The 22,777-nt window shown below is 38.1% G+C and overlaps 1 protein-coding gene across 5 annotated transcripts in view; it reads right to left on the bottom strand.

The window, feature by feature from the left end:
* Nucleotides 1-956: 956 nt before the first annotated feature.
* KCNQ5 (potassium voltage-gated channel subfamily Q member 5) overlaps nucleotides 957-22,777 on the bottom strand; it is a 284,582-nt gene continuing 262,761 nt past the window's right edge. For all 5 annotated transcript variants that reach the window (XM_039730331.1, XM_039730324.1, XM_039730317.1 and 2 more), the window contains 4 exons: nucleotides 15,167-15,275; nucleotides 7,873-8,004; nucleotides 6,845-6,971; nucleotides 957-6,492 (listed from right to left, as the gene is read on the bottom strand). In XM_039730331.1, the coding sequence (XP_039586265.1) occupies nucleotides 5,551-6,492; nucleotides 6,845-6,971; nucleotides 7,873-8,004; nucleotides 15,167-15,275 (1,310 nt within the window). In that variant the 3' untranslated portion in view covers nucleotides 957-5,550. The remainder of the gene's footprint in view (nucleotides 6,493-6,844; nucleotides 6,972-7,872; nucleotides 8,005-15,166; nucleotides 15,276-22,777) is intronic.

Raw genomic sequence — 22,777 nt, forward strand, 5'->3', positions numbered from 1 at the left:
ATTCTTATTGTACAGAGCTGAACATGGAACATTTATCCATGTGTCTTTATGGATACATATCACCTGTGCCTACTTGTGGCAATCTTCCAGGTAATGCAATAGGAAAAACTACTCTCTGCTGTCTTCTGACCCTTCCCTAACAGCTCTGTGCACACAGGAAGCAAGGCTGCCTGGTTTAACATCAGAAGAGAATGTGCACATTTGCTTCTTTTCCTGTCCTGTGTTTATTCTTAGGCAGAGCTTGGTAGTGTTCACATTGGCTGATATGGAAAACCTCCCTTTCTGGCAATCACAGCTTTAAATTTCAGTATCTTAAGATGATGTTCATCAGAGAGGCTGGGGATCACCTGCACATTGAGCTATCTGGGTCCCATCATGAAGCCTCCACAAAGCCACAAGACAAGGCTCTCTGTATTGAGTATTTTACACTCAAATAGTGAAGCTTGTGTTCAGCCAGGCTGTAGGGAGAGCACAGTGGCGAAAGTAGGCGTGTTGCAAATGAGTGGTTCAGGTTTGGTGCGGTAACATTCTGTAGCAACTTTCATGGTCAAATGCAGAAGAAATTGCTTCACCTAGGCCTCAGGTCAAACTGAGATGACAGATGTGTCTTCCGTGAGAAATCCTACTCCCCACACAGGTCCGCAATTGCCAATACTGAATCCATTGCCCTTTGTCAAACAGGGAAGGCAGCAATGACTTCCAAGCTCATTTTCATAAAGGAGCTGCAACATTAAGAGAAAGTAAACTGCTGTAAACATTTACCAGAAACTAAATATGTCAGACTGGTTTCTGCACATTTTATTCTAATAAACTTCCTTTATGGTGTTTTGGTCCACTTATTAAAAAATTTCAAAACTTCAAAAGGAAAACAATGAGCAAGCTTAATTGTTTTTTCTTGTCTGATATGTGGTCACACCATACGATCTTTTATATAAGGAAAAAACTCAGTAGTCAGGGTACTTTTCAAGTCATTTTTATTAACAACAATATGGATTCAACTTTGTCAAGAATTTACAATTAACATTGTAATGTACTGGCTAATGTTGCAGTGTCAGTGGAAGCAGCCATCATGCTTTCTAAGCCTACTACAAAACTTTCTTTTTGTCTTTCAAAGAAGTCAAAAACGCTTCCAATAGCAGATGACATTGGATATGTCAAATTGTCCTGTGTGTGGCCACAGCTGAATGAACGGCCACATTTGCATCCAGATGAATGGATAGGAAAATGTTAAATACTACATGCTTCCACTGACGTTGCAGGGGACAAATCTTATTTCAAAAACAAATTAATCTTTTTAGACAGTGACAGCACATTGTGTGATGTTGTAATCCATTTGAATAAAGTCAATTAACACACCTGAAAAAAAAAAGTGAAGCGGAAATACCTGGGACAAATTCTTTTCCATATTTCATTCAAACCCAGTGAATCCAAAAGGATTGCATGACATATAAGTCAGGATAAAAGTTGGCCCAGAGAGGCAAGTTCATTTCTGGTACAGGTGGTTCAGTTCCTGTAAGGTCAATGGAACTGAGTCTGATTATCCCAATGGAGGCTGAGCTTCACCCCGTTGGGCAGTGAATTCATTGAAGTCAGTGAAGCCATCCAAGGATGAATTTATCCTCGGGTGTTTAAACCCTTTTTTCCTCCATTCCTTTGCTGTTATATTTTCTTTTCCTGCTTATTCCTACTTTCTGAATATTCTGATTTTCTCTGTGCTTTAAAAAAATGTCCCTTCTCTCCTTCCCTTTTTATATCAATACTTTGTGCGTTATTTTTTATATAGTCAATGTGACAAGGGTAAAGTCAGCTAAGTATTAGTTTCCTCAGGAAATAACTGGAATATTACCATTTTCACTTCAAACAGATGCCCAACAAAATTAGGATTTGAATCTGAGTTCCCAATTCAAGAAAAATTCTTGAATTTCATAGAATGAATGAATTCCATAGAATTTTTGCTTGAGTAAGGATTGCAGGTCCCAATCCAGAAATACTACTGTACATCAGATGTTCTACTATACATCAGCAATTCAGCATGATTTGACTTATCACAGAAAAGCAGGTGAATTACTCATCACCATACTATAATGAGAGCAGTCACTCTAAGTAGGAGTATCTCAAAAACATATGGAACAACTGTGGGCACTGTAAATAAAAGTGTATGATCTTTGCAATCTTGAATCCTAGGCTAAAACATCATATTCATATTTAAATAAAAAGTATAGATCATATAAGCCAGGAGCAAATACAAATTTTTTAACAAATATAGTCATTGAAACCATTCTTTTCAGCTCTCTCTTCATTCAGGTAGAAGAACATGCTGACCAGAAAACAGTTATTTAGGTAAGGCTTAAGTCCTGAAGCTCTTACTTAATTTCAACTTCTCTCTTCAAACAATTCTCAAGTAGATTGTAAATAAAAAAAAAAAAATTATTTGTCCTGACTCATGAACAATTATTAGTTGTCATGAGCTGGACTTTAATAAGGAGCTCAGGACAAGACTTGAAAGGCCAGGCAGGCCCTTCTTTTGTGAAACCAATAAATGACTGTCAGTCATGACACTGTCTTTTAAAGAGAGAGCATAGAAACTCCTCATGAGGAAATACGAGTAAAGCTTATAAAAGTCCAAACAAACAATTCTTCCTCTTTAAAATTTCATATATTCACTACTCTTTCTATTTTCTATCAATATTATGTTAAAAAACCCTATATGATAAGACTTGCATCTACAAAAATAATAATAACGGTGAGCATAAAAGAAAAAAATTAGAATTTTAAACCTTAATTTGAAAAGATACGATCTTCTGGGTTTATCAGTACTTTGTAAAGACATTAATATTTTCATACATAATTTATAGAACTCATTCTTTTGTGCACAAAATTGTATTAAATAAATTAACTTAAAGTTAGAAGGACTCAAGCATCTCATTTAAGGCAAAAATACCAAGTTTCTGTGAGATAAATTATCAGCAAACCCCAAGGCCCTGTTTCTGTGCAGAATTGGGACAGTCAGGGCCTTTGCTCATTTCTCCCATCGACGCCTTCCGGGTGCAATGGGGGTGCAACCATCTGCCCCTGCAGATGAAGGTGGAAGAGTGGTGTCCAATTCATGATGCCTTGGATTTTCGGTCTCGTCAAGGAGGGGAAGGGAGTTTCACTGTGGACACACAGTTGCCATGTGCCCAATCGCTTGCTCCTTAACTGAACCTAACGGCACACTGATGCTTAGGTCAGCAAGAGGCTTCACATGAAAGGCAAGAAAGGCACCATAAACAGGAAAAAGGAAAAAATAGCCTAAAAAACTATTATAACTTTTAAATTTTCAATACTTTAAACTTACATATCTGTCTGGATAAACTGCAGACATTCAAATAAGTTAACAGTTAAGTGAATTGAGATGTGGAAAAAATGTATTTATCCTCACAAAATTGCTGTTGTAATCAGGCTTCGGTATGGTCAGATTGCACATAAAGGAAAACAGGAAAGGCTGAATATGGTGAACTATATGGCAAATCAGTGGTGAGGAAATTGTGCTTCAAGGTGTCTTTCAGGATTTAACAACTGAAGTTTGCTCCGGCATAAGCCATGGAACACAGAGTACCATCCATGGACCCCGTATAATGACACAATATATACACTCTACAGTTTGCACGTACTTTCACATAATAAAGTTCTCATGTAACATCCAGGAATACTTCTGTAAAGCAAATGGAAGCATAAGTTACAATGGTTTCATAGTAAACAGATCAGCTCCTTCACAATACAATCTACAGCATTTAGCCACAGTTAAGACTGGAGTGATGTTTTTGATGTACATAGCAAGTTCCCAGCGGGTCTGGGCCTTGAGAAAACACTGCCCTGAGTGAGCTGGCACTGGCACACCCATACATTCGGTATTCCTGCTGCTAGAGGGAAGCTGAGCCCAAGCTGGGTTGTCTACAAGCCTGTGGTGCAGGTGGGGTGACAATCTGGCAGGAGGCAACACACAGAAACCTCATTCAGCTGGGAAGAGTGAAAGCTGGTTTAGGCTCTGCAAGGGTTCTCCCAGTGGCAAAGCCTTGCTGGGGATGTGCAGGCAGGCACTAACACTGCTCCTGCACCTCAGCAGAAGTGAAGTGTAGGCTAGAGTAAGAAAAAATAAAAAGAGGATGCATCAGGCAGGAATGCTCAGTGTGATATAGGCTTTGAATTTGAAAACTTGGGTTTTAGCAGGAAGGAGTCTGTGAGTCCTGTGTTGGAAAGTTCACAAGAAATTACTGTAATTGGGACAATTGAGCTAAGAGTGAGACCATTTTCCCTGTCTCCTCTTCCCCTTTTATTAAAAAAGCAACAAGCCCTTGCCTTTTTTTTTTTTTTGTTAGTTAAGGTGGCTTTCTCTACTTCTATTTTTGTTTCTGATTGCCTGCATGTTTTTTTTTTAATTTTAAATTTTTTTTTTAATGACACTCAGTATCTGTGAGAAAAAAAACCAAAACATGTGACTTTTTCCTTCTTCATCTTTCTTGTTTTATTTTATGGGATGATTTCCCTTCCTGCACGTCTAAATCCATATTATTATTTACTTATTTTCCTATTGATTGTATTGTCTTTCTCCCTTCTGTTGTGTCCTCTTTAGTTTTACTCTGTATTTCAGTTCCTCATTTTCCCTTCTTGCCCAGCCTTATGAAAGTGCTGTTGTAGTACCAGGCTGGGACTGCAAGGAAAATTGCCAAAATTTTCACAAGAAGGAAATATTGCTTTGACAATAAAGGCAGCACCTGCTTCCTTCCCTCACCTACTGCTGCCAAAATGGTTCAGATTCACAAGTCAGCTTCGCAATGAAACTAGAAGGAGAGATTCACTTGAATTTTCAGTGCAGTCCCCCATGTTACTTACTTCTGAGGCCAGACCCAATCTTAAAATACAAACCTTTTGTAACAAAATAGTTCTTGTTATAAAGAACAATGTGATAGTGGTGTGTCAGGTACTTCTGCCACAGCACTAGATCACCAAAAATCACGTATTAACAAACTGTTCTTCAGAGCAAAAAATAACTGATTACTGATGAGTTAATGTGTGTATCTTGCAACTGGCAGCCATTTCTAACCCCATGTTACTCATTTCCTTGGTACCTTGCTAGCAGCTGTAGATAATCTTTTTGTTGTAAACATAAACTATCATCTAAATCAGGACATTATATATATATTTAATCAGTTCAGAAGCAAAGTGCTTTAAACCTTAAGATTTTTACTTCTGCCCCATAGAAACAGCACAAGGTCTAAATGCTCAAATTTTTGTTTTTTGATACATCCTGCAGCATTAGCTTTGTAGGCAACTCATTATTTAAACCTACTGTACTACATGAAAGGCTGCTGTACTGTAGGTATAAATTTGGATGTTAGCCATTGCTTAGACATGCTTTTTCATGCAACTAGGAAATATGGGCTCATTCAACTGCTTTGCAAATTCATCCTGATTTTTGTGATTTTATCTTATTAAAAAGGCTTTCAAAATAGTTCATGCTATGATATGTATGACTAGAGGAATGACCCAGCCAATGAAGAAAGCCAGAAGTTATTTAAGTTTGACATGGAGCAGATTGAGTGCTTCTGTACCATCCCCTGGCTTGCAGATGTTTTGAGATGATCTTGATATTCCAGTCCTTAGAGAGTCAGCAGAGAGAGTTGTTTCCACTAACGGGCGCGAGATGGCTTCAGTAGTCTCTGTCCCTGCCTCTGTCTCCAACTCTTCATCTGTTATAAATAATTTTGACTCCCTCCATTTGGAGTATACATCTTGGCTACCTCTGGAACCACTGGAGTCACTGCCAGTAATCTGTATATTCAGTTCTTCTGTTGACTGTATAAGGTTTTGTACAGATAAAGATTTTCCTAAATCCATTTGCACTACAGGTTTAACGGAGAGCAAATGTTCCCCTTCCGTATCCAGACTTTTTCTCCATGTGAGATCCTTTGTCGCACTGGGCTGTGCGACTTGTCCATTATCCTTTGATGCAACAAGGCAAGCGGTGACATTAGAAATATTTTCCTGTGTGGTTACAGGAATAATATGAATGGGCTCAGGCCTATTGATATGCTTCATCGATGAGAAGGGTGGTATTTGTAATGTTGTCGGAGTTGCTGGCTTAGTTGTCTGGTTTATTTGGTTTGATGCATTATTAACTGTTGCAGGTCCATCATTTGGCACTTGTGTTGCTTGACTATGCATAGCTGGACTAAAAGCATAGTAAGCCTGAGTGCTAAATTCATTTGGTGTCAGTATAAGCTGTAGGCCACGAGGCAGATTGGCACTGGCTGATCTGGATACACATCCACTAAGTTGTGCAGAGTTAGACAAATCTTTGCTGTCTGATGGACTCTGATAATCAGAAGTCTGCTCACACTCGAAAGCTGGCGTTTGAAATGAAGCCAAAGTGAGCGCGGATGCAGATCCTTTTCGCAGAACTTGTTGATAAATATCTAATAGACAGTCCAGTTTTGATTCAATGGATTGTACCTATACGAGAGGAAAAGGTCAACATTAGTGCCAAATACTAATTTAAAATATCTGGAACCCAAGCAAAAGGAAAATGCAACTGCTGAAGAGAAAAATGGAAGTAGCTCAATATATGTTATTGACCCTTGAAAAAGAATGTCAGAAGCCATGTACATTTTTCATAGGCAAGCTGAGAAAAGGGGAGAAGAGGCTAAGGTAATAAGATGCATATAATTTTTACTTCAATGTATAAATGAAGCAGGCACTAGAAAAAAATATAAAATTAACCTGTTCAGCTTTTGAAATTGACAATAAAACACAGAAAAGGCATGAGCAATAAAGGAAGACAGAGTAACACAGATAATCACTCTACCTGTTTCTCCACTTTGACTACCCGCCCTAACATACTGACATCATCAGTGGTCTCATGCTCTGCAGGATTCTTCTCTCTGTTTCTTTTATCTGCTGTGATTTGTCCTTTCCCAAGAATTTGGTCAACGCTGTAAGAGAAACCAAAAGCTGTTGCCATTCATGGAACTGGCATAAATGTGGAAGTGTTTGCTATATATATATATATCTATATCTATATATCTATATATCTATATATATATACACACACACACACACACACACACACACACACACACACACACACACATATATATATATGTTAGAAATAAAAAAGATCACAGTACTTCAGGAAAGCACCCAAAGAAGAAGACAAATTATTTTATTAATTAAGGGAAAAAAAGGAGTGATTTTGGAGCATATTAGACTGCTTTTCTTTTTTGTTGGCACTAACCAGGAGCCAGAATTTAGCCATTATCTGGGAAAGCCAAGGCTAGACTTGCAGAAAGAGGGAAAGAAGAGGTGGCCTCTCCAACGGCTTGATGTTATGCAGAGACAAACATACCAGTGCCACTCCCAGCTCTCCCATCCTAACAACAACATCCACTCCTGGGAGAGTTGTCAGTTTGTATGATGTGTGATGTAATGTTGTTTAGTTTGGCTTTTTAATTACTGTTGCTGGGAATCTCTAACATAAAAACTGCATAAATTGTACATTAGCAGTAGTTCTCAATTTCTTTCTGTGAAAAGAGGAAGTATGGGATGGGAAAGAGGCAGTTCTCAATGTCTTCCTCAGCCTTTTGACAAAAGTCCTTGCTTACAAATGGACTTTACAGATAAAGGATTACCTTTTCTAATCTTCAGACTTCCATTTTCTGAGAAAAATTTGGATACATGTTTTTTGTTTGGTTTTGCCCACAATTCAGTTTCTGGCTCAGCTGTGTTCACAGAAAGAGAGGCTGTGTAACACAGAAATGTTAAATGTTGCCAATATACTTTATGCAGTGAATGACATTAGATGCTTATGCAGAGTGTAACTAATTCTTTCCTTACCGTGACTGAAGACTCTTAATCCTGCATAACATGTCTAGGTGACCTGCTGAATACTGTTCAATGACATCTTTGACATCATATGGGCGAAGCGTTTCCTTAAACTTTCTCTTTGCAACATGAAACTTCATAATTCTGTGGGGGAAAAGCATTTTATACATTAATTTTCAACAATTGTGGAACCATAGGTATATTTCACTGACAAAATTTGATAGCTCATTTTTAAATGGAAAGTATTTTCACTACAGCTTGCACAGGTAAACTTTCACATGGTTTGTTTTTTAAGTACAAATGAACTGTAGCTATGTCTTTGAATTGTTTGAGAGGTCAGGTAACACTTTTAAAGACTGAAGAGCAGGTTTAGTGTATCAGTATATACCTGTTTGACTTTTTTATGCTAGGTGCTTGATATGAAAAGTATGCCTGACTTAAACCTGTGATTAGTTTCACTGACTTGAGTGAGATATCATATCAGCTACATTTGTGCATAAGATACTTCTGCTCTTGTTACAGGAAAGATTTCTTTAGTGAATTGATGACACAAATAACAGTATTCTTGTTCTGGTGTTCATTTCAAGTTCCTTGCTCTCCTCTTTGTGGGAAGAAAATAAAAAAGCACCCCAATAAGTTTTCATCAGTTTTAATATTTTAGTTAACATTCAGGCCTAAATATTTGTTTTCAACTTATTTGGCTGACTTAGGATCAATTTTTGCAGGCTGAAGTTTTCATGTTTGTTCCCTACTGGAATATATAGGAATTATTGCTTAGTTAGCATTCACGATTTTTTCCTTGAACTTTACTGCACAACAGTAAGGTTTCAGGTAACAGTAAATATCCAAAATTGATGAATGGCATACATGTTTTTATCTGAGTCTTGCAGAAGTTTCTGTGATATGTGACATGAACATGTGATGTCTCCTGAGTAGCTCTTCTTAGAATAGAAAGCTTGATATAAAATCGCAAATTTTCAACAATAAAAATGACAAATTTGGAAAGTTAATGACAGTGAGATGATTTTCCTGGTCAGCTGGTAGAACCTGAAATTTTCCTTGGTTTACATAAGGATTGGGAGAGAAAACAAGGGATCACGTGTATTAGCCATGCTGGCCTGTGCTGCAGAGCTTATGAATTCCCGTTAGGGCCAAACTGCTGATATTTGCTACCTATTGCAATTGAAAAAGCAGAGACTGTAAATTGGTATCCTATCCCAAATGTCAGTAGTCATGATATTTCCTCTGGGTTTATTATGATATGTGTTTAGCAGCTGTAAGACAACAAATTATAATAAAACCCAAAACATGGTTCTCACTCTCTGATAAAAATAGATTTTTGATGTTTTATTGGAATTTAGAAAAGTCGTTCTTCATATAGTTAGGACAGATATTATGATAATAGGTATGTAGAGTTGCATTGATAGTATATGGTGATCCTCTACTCATTTTTGGATCGTACATAAATATTCTTAAAGATAAGTCTTTTCTCTCAGTACTTAGATTGTTGGTATTTCCCATTCTGGTGACTTTCACTTAAAAATGAGATTGCTTGTCACTGGTATAGAACTTGAACTATGATTCTCATTATAGAAATTAAAAATGGAAAAGGCCTGTTAGGAGCAGTCCATCAACTTGACACTTCAGGGCTGATCTCCACACACTTTCAAATATATTATATTGGATCATGGGCTTTTCTCTTTTGCCTTACCAGCCAGTTTTACAAACCAATGGCTTTTGGTATCTTTTGTAATCTGGAAGTCTGTAAAGCTGTGATGAATCTGGGATGCAGATTTTTTTTTTTTTGTTTAGCTGTAAAATGATGCCAAGATGTTGGTTTATAGGACCGTGACAACCTAATCTTCTGAATCTAGCTCTTTATTGAGTTACGAAGACTGAATAATGCAGCTGACATATAAAATAGTATAATAGTTTTGTTGTTACTATTATTATGTTTCAGTGGTCACAATGTTTTACTTCATGCATTTAATAAAGTAAAAATATTAAACTCTATTAGAAAAGAAAAGCCAGACGATTATTGGCATAATTGAAGACAACTGAATTTACCACAACTGGGTGATTTTACAAGGGAAGAGGCAGAAGACTAATTATTATTAAGAACCATGGAAGCTTAATCAGTTAGCACAAAAGTCTTCATTACTACTTTGCAGCTTTATAACACTTTTTTTGCTTATCAAGGCAGTCTGTTCATAATGTTCAGAAGTCAAACAGAATTGAAAGCATCACAGCTGTATCTGTACTACACTACAGTGAGCTGTAACTGTACTGTTTCTGGTTTAGGTATTAGCTCATGTGAGTCCATCTTAATTAACTTCAGCAGGGTTTGGAACAGATCCATATTGCTTACTTCTTTTTGTTCAAGCACACAAAATTTTACATGAACTGTACAAAAAATATTGCACTATTAAAAAACTGTCATTTTAAAAGCCTGCAAGTTAATTAAGAAAAAGAAAAACTGAATGCTTTCAGTGATGGAGCCTTGCAACGGCTTTGCAATTATTAAATTTGGTTGAATGTCCATAGTTATTTAGTGTTTTATAAAATCAGTTGGCATCCTGTATCTTGATATCACAATGTAATTAACTTTCTTTACTGTGAGGGTGGTTAGGCTCTGGAACAGATCACGCAGGGAATCTGCAGATTCAGGGCTGGAGCAAGCTGGTCTCAAGACCCAAACAACCTTGGAGCGACCCAGTGGGAGATGTCCCTGCCCACAGCAGGGTGGTCGGAACTAAATGGTTGTTACGGTTCGCTTTAACCCAAACCATCGCATGATTCCTCATGTTTCATAGATCACGGATAGATTATGTACAACTCCGTAGACTCTGAGTTCCTATGGGATAAAAACAAGGTAGTTGCAGGTAACCTATCCGTACAAAAAGGGGAAAAAGCCCCGCGGCGCCGGCAGGGGGCGAGCACGGCCCGGCGCTGCCGCCGCCGCTGAGGGCGAGGCCGCGCAGGCCCCGCGGCGCTGGGAAGCTTCGCCTCCGTGTTTAAATCGCTCTATGCCATCCAGCGAGGTGGCGTTTTATAACCCACATCTAATGTGACAGGCGATACGCGGTTGTAAACACACCCAAGCCACAAGCATGACAGTGTTCTGGTAAGAGTTAGTCATAAAAAGTAGCTTATTTCAGTCATCCATCCAGAGAAGAGCAGGAAAAAAAATCTGTTGAAGCAGACCAATACATAAAAGTTAAATAACAGCTAAACCACAGGTTCCACTAATCTTTATGTACCCTGATGATTTATGGAAAGTTACAGGTCCAGTACCAACTTTTGTCTTACTGACCCATAGTGGCCCAGAGCTGCACCCGTTTCATTTATCTGTCTCAGATGCAGGATCAGCCTTGCTCTAAAATGACAGTGTTTTCTGTACGTGCAGGTTGCATATCTTCCCTGGCATTCACTGCATTGTAATTTGCCTTCATGATGCCTGTTCCAGTATAAAAAGCTGTTTTGCTTGTCATTTAGTGCACTTTCCTGAGGGTGGCACCAAGTTAGAGCATCTCTAATCCTTGGTGCAGCCCTGTCAAACTCATGCCATTATTTTCAAAGCTGTGTCTTTTCAGTTTTGTCACAATTTCAGGAAGAAACAGAGCTTCATTCTACTGGGACTCAGGTAGAATCATATATGGTTACTGCCTTGAATATTAAAAGACAGGTAGGTTGCTTTATCCATAGCCAGATGAGGTGACCACAGGTTGTTTGCTCACCTACAACATCAGGAAAGCAGGTGCATAGAGATTTAGCTGTGCTGGTGCCTCTGTCTCTTTACCCTTACCTTGCCAAATATCCCTTCTTCCTGGTAAAATGCAATGTGCAGAAGAGATCAGGATCCAACACAGAGGCCAGCAGACAAAGGTATTTGAGACACAGTTCTACTACATGTGAGGCAAGTGAATCAAAACTGTCTTCTCACTCGTGTCTCGACCTGACTCATCCCCTAGCAGCCAGAAGCATGATTTCCCCCTAAGTACAGCTCTGTCCTAGCCAAAACACATGTATAAGAGCCTTGCCTAGGCTCTGAATACCATCTGGCAGAAAATAAACAATGTGTTTCCCCTAAGTACAGCGCTGTCCTAGCCAAACACATGTATAAGAGTCTTGCCTGAATACCATCTGGCAGAAAATAAACAATGTGTTTTGATTTAAAAGAAAGAGAGGTTTCTGAAATAATACATTGAACAAATTCAAAATGGCTACTAAAAATACATTTTATAGGTGTTGCAGGAACATTGTAAAGACTGAACATAAATGGTAAATTATATTTTCCATCTTTGTCTGTTAAATATGTATGACTGTTCAACTGTACAGTTTATCAGCTCTAGAATTCTCAAGTTTCATTACATTTAGCCACAGTTATTTTTTTTCTTAGCAATAAATGAAAACATATCTTTGCAATCACTAGAGTTAAAGAGAGAAAAGACCTATTAGGTCAGTACTTTCATCTTCCTGCCATTGCAGTTATTTTCTATTGCATATTTATTTGTGCTTCTCAAATCTCATTTTATATTCCATAAATAGTACAGTAATTCCATCATTTCCATGTGGAAAGTATTATTGAAATGAGTGCTTCTTGCTATGGAAAATGATCAGAGATATTACAATATAGGGAAACAAGGTATCCTAATCTTCCTTTTAGTCTCTTTTATACACATTCATCATTATGAACTAACAGAGCTGGAAAAGGCAATGTTTTTTGTTAGTCTCCAGGATCTCTGCAGGATATTAATGGCTTTTTGTTCATAACAAGACTGGGGATGGTTGAGTAGTGCTGAAGACCCTGCTGGCACACAGACTCAGTCGTTGTTAGCAAGGACTGCTTTGTGCACTGCTCTGATCCCAGCTGGAGGCCGTGGATGAGCAGGACTGATCCTGAGTGGGCCCAAGGTGTGCTGCAGTGCACACCATGTTTCACCACACTGCCCATCTGCTCCCTGTCACCCAACACTGTGCATCGAGCAGTTTTTCAAGTTGATGCATCAAGAATGGATTCAACTGTCTATGTTTATATTTGGGGTCTTTTCTTAATGCGTCATAAAACTATGCAAGTGCCTTCTGTCTCTGCCTGCTTCTATATACCAGCATGAAAGGAAAACCAGCCCTCACCCTCCCCCACTGCCTTTGCAATTCAAAGCTGTTTCTAAAAACAAGCTTCAAAATGAGGCACAAAGTTTCCATATAGGCAGATGTTATCATCTTGAAATTCTACAGTTACTTTATAGAGTCTCAGATCCTTCTTCAGATGTTTGCATAGATCCCAGTGTAGCCTGGTAACAGATACTCTGAATAATCAGAAAGAGGTGTATCAGCTACCTGATGAACTGAATTATCAGTCTCTTGATTTTGAGAGATTAAAGTATAGCATATACAGAAGTCTCAAGATCATGGCATATTACTGCTTTACAGGTGTCAAACAAAGGTAAGTTTCTGAAGCAAGATGTATGTGTCACTTGTGATCTTGCAAAACACTAAAATTTGCAGGGACATGGGAGAGATTCATGGCTAATTGATGGCAAGTGGAAATTCTTACTCTCAGCTTCAGTGGTGACATGAGTTGTTTTTCTAGAAGGCCAGGCATGCAGAGTAAAAGTTGGCGATAATATAAAAATTTGATTTTCATCAGTTAAATAGTAAATGTCTGAAATAATAAAATCTTGCACCTTTGCTCTTCTTATTAGAACATTTCTGTGGAGAAAATTTCCCAACTATATCCTTCACATTTGGTTATTTTCCATTTGGGCTGATAATGACCAAGAGCACCAAACAAAAATGCAGATGATGCATTGAACAATCCAGTGGCCCACTGGAAAATGAGCTCCATGAAGTAAGTATTGAAATGTGAAGTCTTCTTAAGGAATTTGAACAGTATGGAGAGTGATTTTCCCTTGCCAGGACAAGTGGCAACGTGCACCTGGAGCCAGGAGTTATCCAGTCTGTTTAAAATGCAACATCACAGAGAAACATCTTTGGCACCAAAGTCAATGGATTATGCTGACTGTTCTTAATGTGAGCATTTTTTATTTGAGGGAATAGGCTTGCCTTGTGGATGGGTGTGCATTGTGAAAAAAGTATATCTATCATCGGCTTAAACATTGCTAGCAAGAGATGGTTTTCAGCAGACACATTTGGCTTGCCAGGTGCAGTGGCTGTGGACACAGGCCTGGTATCTGAATCGTCCTGTGAGGTCATTTCCAGGCAGGTTGGAAAATGGTAGGAAAAGATGTCTCCAAATGATCTGTCAAGCCCTCTGTGCTACTAGAAAAGTTTCAGAAACAGCCTTACTCACTATCTCTCTTCATTTTACTCAATGGAAAAGGGGAAGGAAATACAAGTAGCCCATAGGTTATCATTGCATGAAATTATGCGATAAAAAGCTCAAGTTCTTTTTTTTCCTATAGTGCTGAGGAAACTCAGGCAGGGGTTTCTGTACAGGAAAACACTGTCTTTCCATAGGTTTTTGCAGAAATTCCTTTTGGCTGCTGCCTGTCTGTCTGCACCAAGAAGGTGCTGGACACTGATGTGATGCAGAGCCAGTGGGGTGACCCCCAGTGATAACCTGAGGTTTGCTGCCAGCAGACAGGGAATGCTTGAGCTCTCCTTGCTTGTTGCTGTACACTTCATGGTGGGGATTTTGACTGTCAGGATTTATACTTCAAAATATTCTGGAAGATAAATAGCCTTGGCAGTCCCAAGAGGATGAGTTTAAACTTTCAATGCAGGTAACTTTATAAATTTCAATGCAGTTTGCTACTTTCTTGGAAAAGGAGACTATTTGTTTTAAATTGTTTGGGTTATATTTAGTTTAGTGGATAGTAGTGGGCAAGACTTTTCACAATTGAATTAATGTAATTATTCTGTTCTTACCAGGAGAAATTTGCAATAAAAGTTATATGACTGTCTCAGGAATATGGAAATGCAATAAAACCCTACACTTTTAAAGGAAATAACTTTTCCAGGCAAAGTGACACATACTCAGTAAAAGTACATCAAATTGTACTTTGGATAGCATAAAATATAATGGAAAACAGCATCCATTACTCTCTTTTCTGTGTCAAATCATGTAACATTTTTAGATATTGAAAAACTGATAACAGAACTGATAAAATGTTTTAATTTAACTAAAATAGAAAGGAAGCATGATATATTAGCATTAGTTGTGTAACAAATATAGCCATGTAATAAGTCCAACTAACTATCATTTTATGAATTGACATGCAGTTTATTGGTATCTGAACTAAAGGAAATTCAAGTGTTTATTCATTCAGTATTTTCTACTCACCTGATAGCTCTAATGACAGTTTTAAGAGCAGGGGTGAGATCTTCTACTGACACATCACACTGGCACCCTTTGTCATCATAAACATCATCTGTTCCAAGACTGGTGTCAGCTGTAAAAGACAAGAGCAGACTACATAAGAGAAATTGAAAAATCTCTTCCTTAGTGTTCTCTAACAGCCTGCACAGTGTTTCTGGGAAAAGAAGGACTACATATCAATCATGACAGACCTCCAGTTTATGAACTATATGATCCACTTGTGTGTGTCTGTACTTGTGTCATAAAATGCCTTGGTAGTCCCAGAGTAATTAGTAAAACTTAGAAAGGAAGAATGCCCTATTATTTTTCAAATTAATTAATAGCTGAGAACCAGAGTGTTTATTCCTGATATCCCATGGTTTTTCATCACATTCTCTGTTTTGTGAGAAAGCAGTGAACTAACAGATGTAATGGCAGAACCAGAAGATGCTGAAGTTACATTATTACAGTTTTACCACTATGGATCAACCTGGCATTTGGACAAGGAGAAGATCCATTTCATTTAATAAGCATGTTGTGGAATGACCCAACACTTTATTACAGGTGAAAATAAACAAAATACTTTTTTACCAAGAATTAATAATTGCCACCTTAAACCTCAGAGCCATGTAGGTATTCCAGGCTTCCTTTGTCACAGGAGCTTAAGCCAAGTTACTGTAAAAAAAAGTGGATCCTTTACTTTTCCTAAACACCACCTCTGCAGAGTTGCCATCTGGGAATTAGCTAGAAATCTCAGAAGTGTCCATTGTACTCAATACATAAAACAGGTACTGATGCATGACTAAGTGGTTTACAAGGTTAAAATGTGCTGGAGTGCAAATGGAGCAAGAAGAGTAGGGTCATGGATGCCCATATATCATCTATATTTCAAAGGCACGTCAACTACAGGAAAATTCTTTGGGGTAGGTGCTTTTCCTCCCAAATCATCTTCCTTCAACTGCATAAAGTCCGAGTGCCCAGAAGAATTTCACTCAAGGTCAGTGTATTTCATCATGTAAGTGTCTCTGCTTCATCAGGAAGAGAATGTAAAATGAGTGACATGAAACAGAGAAAAAAAGACGAGACTCAGTAACCCTCAGTAACAGAGGAGATTTCTTTCCAGTCCTAGGTGGCTGCCTACATTCATGCTGTTATTTAAAACAACAGGTTTAGTCATTCAGAAACACTTCAAGTAAATAATTTCAGGGGTTTAAATTATAAGCAGATTTGAAGCACAGTCAGACACAAATGATTACAGGACATTCTTTCAAATTCTTTCTTCAGGAAGACTGCAGATTAAAGATGAAAAATATTATTTGTCAGTCAAAAGTGCCTGAAAATGTCATGGTACCTTCTAAATCTAATAGGGATAAACAGTGTGGTACAATATCTTCAGGAACTGGTATTACTGCATTGTTTTCTTCACAGATGTAATGTTCAGCCATGCACTTTTTAAAATTTTTTTAAAAATTTTTTAAAATGAATCTGGCTAGTTCATTACCCTTGGGAACATATATTTTTTTTTTGTTATTCTTGCTGAACATTTATGAGAAACATCTGTAGCTTCTAATAACAGGTGAATTCATCTTTGATAGATCAACTTAATAAAGAAAGATGGCTTATAGCCCATGTTTAAGTCCACATAAAACAATCAAATGCAATAATTAAAAATTAAGTTTCAAACTGTAAAAGTGAAATTTTCATACAAAACTTTGAAGTGCTATTACTTTAAGTCATTACTGCAATGATGCCAGGAGTATTTTTTTCTTGCACTCTTTCATGAGCTTCACTCCTGACTTGGCTTATCTTATTGATAAAATATACATCTCTCCACCCATTCTGCTTCAATAACATTTGGATCCCTGCCCAGCAATGTGACTAGCTAAAATAAACTTTATAATTAATTTGATAGGTATATACACTACGTAAACCACCATCTCAGGACATGCTAAGTATTCCACAACACTAACTTTCCAGGTGTCATATCTGATCAGGCTCTCCAGTTACCTCTCCCAGTGTGGAAATCTCCTAGCTCATTTATAAGTGCCATATTAAAACCAGAGCTTTTTATGCTACTGGTATTTCCAGTGACTCTCTAAGGTTTGAATCTATACAGTTTTGCCAGTATAAATTAGGAAAAATACTGCTCAGATCACAAGAGCTATAGCTGTCTAAACCCAGTGAAACAGGAGACTCCAACCTGAAAGTCTAGAATAAACATGTTTCTGTATGGTTGTCTCATGGATACGGTTCCTGGGTCCTTTGCCAAGTACAGTGTCATTAATAAAAGGGGTTTCCTTACCAAAGTATATCTTTGCAAAACTGTTTTGAGAACTGTGTGGTGCAATTACAGTGTTTCATGTTGCTCCCTTGTGGATAAAAAACTCTGCAAAATTTTTAGACAGATGCTGGAAAATTCTTATAAATTTAAGCCAGCTTTAATAGGAGATGCTGCTCCTAATAAATCACCTTTCTTCTTTCGAATATTCCACTGATATGAATTTCCTTCATTATGGCAGACACTCAATACCACAGGTCAATGAAGCTTGTGAAAAGTTATAGCCTTGTTTGATTCCTATGGGAAACATAAATGTTTCTTTAGGATACTGAGCAGACCTGGGAAAAAAGTTTAGGAAATGCATAGTAGCAATTTGGAGAAGAAAAATCCAGCTTAAAACACCACTGAAATCAAAGTTCACATTCTTACGAATTTTTCCAGTGGAAGCTCATGTTGTGTACCACATAGTTACGAGGTGAGATGTACTTGTGTACTTGTGAGATCCTTTCTGTCCCTCTCGAGTTCGTTGTTGAGGTCAGGGCTGAGTTGGGGTCAGTTTGGCTGCTTTAGCAGCTCCAGCTGTTCAAACCTCTGCCAGCTCCCAGATGGGGCTAAGCTATGCTCTCCAAGCTGCTGTCTGCCCCCAGAGCCCTTCCTAGGCATTAATGGGGCAGCTAGACCTCCCAGTGCCAGCTCATGCCTGTCCCTGCTCACATCCACATCATTCCCTATACCCTTGTCTGTATCTTCTGCTCTCCATTGGGATGGCTGCACATGGTCCAAGTGGGCTCCACAAGGAACTGCAGGAGCAGCTGCTCTGCATGAACCTGGCTTTACTGCCAGGCTTTCCTAGGGTTAGCGCCCATGTCTCCTTCTCTCCAGCAACCTCTACCACAAGCTAACCAGCTTTCAAGTCTGTTCCATGGGCAGCTAAAGAATATGGCCTAAAAAATGCCTAAAATGTCTTTTAGTACACATGTAGACAAACCCCTGTATGTCTCTTTAAGAAGGGCTGTCAGTCCACTTGACAATCCAGACCTTTTTCTAATACCAGCATATTTAGAATTCAGTATGTGTTTTGATCTTAAACAAAGAACGTGTTTATTTCACAACTGATGAGGCATCCGCCATTGTCTTATAATCTTTGACATTACTTACTTTGGGCTACTGTCTGGTCTTTGCTGCTTTTTAATTTCTTCCTCTTTCTTCCTGAACAGTCTTTGATTTAATTACACAGCAAAGCAGCAATTACCAAGAAATAGAAGAGGCATGCACAAGCCAGTAACATTGTATTGATATTTCCCTGTTTTTCACAGTATTTATGCATTTTTCATGCAAATTTTAGTCATCTATGATAACCACAAACAAATGGGCAAAAAAATTAGGCTGTTCTAAATCATTATATGTCACCAACAAAAAAACTACAAGTTTGTAGCTGCATTTCATATGACTCTGTGCAAAAGTTATTCACAAGGTTTGATTTATTATTTCTGTAAATAGTATGTGTCTTTTCTTAGAAGTGTTTTCTGTTGTTTAATAACATGCTTTGGCATTGAAAAAACTGACATTGCTCTAATCACTCTCATGGCTCCTTGCTTTTCGTGTCAGTAACATTCAAGTAATTATCTGCCTGTTAAACAGAATAAAAAAGCTTTTTTTACTTTTTGTTATCTGGGAACATTAATATGCTAGCAACAACAATCCAGCATTAATAAATGTGTGTGCTAACATAATGAATAATCCTGTGGAGGTGCTTCTGACATAGTGACTGGTACGGTGATCCCAACATAGACCTTTTGACTAATTTTTTGGAAGCCTTCAGAAGCACTTAGATCTTATTGTGACTGTGCAAGAGGTAGATAGGGTTCTTCATGTGGGTGATAGAAATAATTTTGCTGTGGCTGACAACCCACTTTCTTGCAGAAACCACCTCTGTGCCCTCCCCACTACCAAGAACCAGGCCATGCAAAACCAATACAACATGGAAAAATCTCAATAGATGCCTGAAGTTGATATCCTGCATATGACTTGCACTTATTCTTGCTACAGCACAGTATTGTGTTGACTTGGTTAAAAACACACTGGTTTGGAAAAAATATCTGATTGATTTTCATTTAAATGTATTATGCAAGGTGAAAATTGGAGGGTGGCCTAATTTTCACAGGTGCTGAGTTACTTTGAGCCATATTGTTATCAAAATTGACAATTTGAGTTAGGAATTGAAGTCCAAACAATTCATAATGCTGCTCCACAGCCTGTTCTCCACCTTGCTTAGCAGCCTCATGTGAGTGCAGAGTTTCTCTGTCTGCCCAGGGCAGCAGTGCAGGGCACCCCAATGTGACACACTCATCTCGACACTCATTTTCTGTGTGAGCAGTCAGAAAGAAGATGAGTGGGTAATTCAGTGCATCTAACTTCAGAGTTCATCTGGCTACTGAGCTCAGATGAACCCTCTCACTCAAGAAGCAATGCCAGCAGCTTAATACTCTCATTTAGACAAGTAAAGTTGGACATGAATTCAAAGCTTTTTGGGGGACAGACTGTCCCTGTGGGAGGTGCCAGTGCATAGGTCTGCTGCAGCAGCGGGGTCCAAGCAGCTGCTTTGTTATGAGACTCTAAACTCCCTGAGTCTTACATGGCTACTGAGCTCAGATGAACCCTCTCACTCAAGAAGCAATGCCAGCAGCTTAATACTCTCATTGCCTCCTTTGTGAGCAAATAGCCTCTGCTGTGCTGCTCTATATTATGCCTAGGGTGTCTGCAAGGTAGGTGTGTATTTCACTCAATTTACCTGCCTTTGAAGTACCTTTCTTCACTATGAGTATTTACTGTGTTAGGGATTGAGCCTATATTCTCAAAAAAAAAAAAAAAAAAAAGAGATATCCTGTTCATATTTTGTAGTATTCTATATGCAGAGAATGTTTCATAAAATCTCAGTTATTTTTTTCCCCCTCAAAAATTATTCTATGTACAAACATCTTGATGGTTTATTTTCATGCAGTTTCCCTTTCTAAAAATGAAATGTGTCTTAGCCTAGTGCCTTTGTTTAAATGTGTTTCATGAAACTTCTCACATCTTCACAACTCTTATTATTCTCCCGTTGTTGAACTATGAATACAAAATCCCTTCACTACATCTATAACTGATTTTCTTTCCAATTTGCCTCTGCTTTAAAACATCAACAAGCTGACTCTCTCTCAGTACATAGTTCATTTACTTTGTTTTACTTTGATTGCTCACCAAGTTCCATAGGAAAAATAAACTGAAGAAAGCAATGCTAACTGTGATGGAACTTAATCACATACTTAATAAGAATGCCCAAAGCTCCCCCAGAGCAGGAAAGGCAGCAGCCCATGTTTACGTGCTTTCCAGAGCAGAGGCCAGAAAAAGGAAGCCCAAGGGAGTGAATTATGTATTTATTTCTTTGATCTCTGGAAAAAGAAACCAACAAAAGGAAAGACTTTCTTCTAATCAAGATAGAAGGAAGAAGGCGGAACAAGTGATGTGCTCTTCACATTAGATACTTAATATTTCTTTAGAAAAGGACACCAAAATCCCTGGTAGTAGACAACAGTGTTCAAGTGGAAAAATGAAGAAAGAGGGAATAAGACTGACAACATTTAAAAATATTGTTTACAGGGAGCTTTTATGAAATGGTTGCCATTTCCATGCTAGAAAGAAATTTCTCAGAAAAGGAGGGAAACTGGTGCCTCCTGTAAGGAGGAGCACTTTTGCATAGGCTTGTAAGCTTTGCCTTCTGCCCAGCCAGAGCCTCTGCTCTACTGGCAGTACTACTGGGGAGTTCACTAGTGCTATGTCAATAGCACATTCCTTGTCTTTCTTCTGAAACAGACAAAGCGTTCCAGATGGGGAGGAGATGAGGACGTCATTGGGAACTGCAGCGCAATGTGACACAGAGTATCTTAAAGAATATCCCTAACAATATTATCTATGTTAAAGCATTTCTGAAAATACTGTGATTTGGCTAAAATGGTAGATAGAATTGGTGGAAAGTTTTTTACATATTCTGGATATAATGATATAGTTTTCTTTCTCTGTAAGTGCAATTTTTTTAAGGTCAGAAACCTAATATCAATTATCATATAATGCAAGCAAATTCCAAATATTTAAAATTCTAGCATTCCCTTCCCTTAGTTATTATTTGACTTCTCAGAAATTTCTGCACTGGCAATATTTCATGGAACACCTCCCACTGCTTAATTAAAAAGGAATCCTTTTAATTTTGAATGATGATATGGAGGACCAGGAGACTTTCTAAAAACAATTCATTAAATGCACAATAGTTCTGCTGCTTGAAAGGCTGATCTTATTATAAATAGTAGCAAATTAGCCAGCAACTTTAGATGGCCATGTGAGAAAAGTGAAAGAAGGTGACTCTAAATCTATGGCTTTAGTGTATTTTTAGCTACAGGTTTCTTATTTTATATATACCACATTGAAGAAGTAAAAACTGTAAAATAAATTGCAGAAACATATGATGGTATCTGGAGCTATAGACTAAATGTCATACTTAATTGACTGTCTCCCTGCAAGACCTTGTAGAACATATTGCTTGATATATGTCTGATATTCCATAAGGCCCTCACAGGTCCTGTGCCCTGGGAGTTTTCCAGGTGTTGTTGAGGGAGGTCATAGACAGGGGCAAAGGGTTAGAGAACTATAGCTGTTTTAGATTCAGGTATCTACAGAATAGTCCTGTATTTTAAAAAGCCATGAAGTATTTCCTTGGTAATATTTCATAAAAATAAAACTATTCCTCAAATGGTTCACATTTGGTGCAAGTGGGTTACATGTGGTTGGGAAGTTTTATGAGCATCCTCTCAAAATTAGTTCTTATCTCACTTGTATAGTCTTCACTGCAGATGAGAGTGTCCGAAACCCATGCAAATCATACTTCTGTGTCATGGTCTGCTGCTGTTCCTCACACAGCTAAGCTTAGTAATCATTCACCTGTGGCCACTGAGTCCAGTGAGCACATCAAGTTCCTCAAGAGGTATCATAAAGAAAGAGATTAAATTATGGACTCATTTGGCCAGGACTTTGGCTGGAATAAACTAAAATAATGCCTCAAAACCAATGGCCTGTACTTATTTTCACAAAAAATGACTCAGAGCTTAGATCAGAATGCCAGATCTTCCTAGTGAATTATACTGACAATGGTAATAAATGAGAGCTCTATCTGCTCCATGGAAGGCAATAACAAGAAAATAAATCTCTTGTCTAGCACAGATTGAGATATTGCTAGTAAATTTCATTCAAACTTTGACAACACGCAGCTTCACTTTGAACCAGCAAAT

This window comes from Passer montanus, unplaced genomic scaffold (assembly GCF_014805655.1).
Source record: "Passer montanus isolate IOZ18808 unplaced genomic scaffold, ASM1480565v1 scaffold11, whole genome shotgun sequence".
NCBI classification, from domain to species: domain Eukaryota; kingdom Metazoa; phylum Chordata; class Aves; order Passeriformes; family Passeridae; genus Passer; species Passer montanus.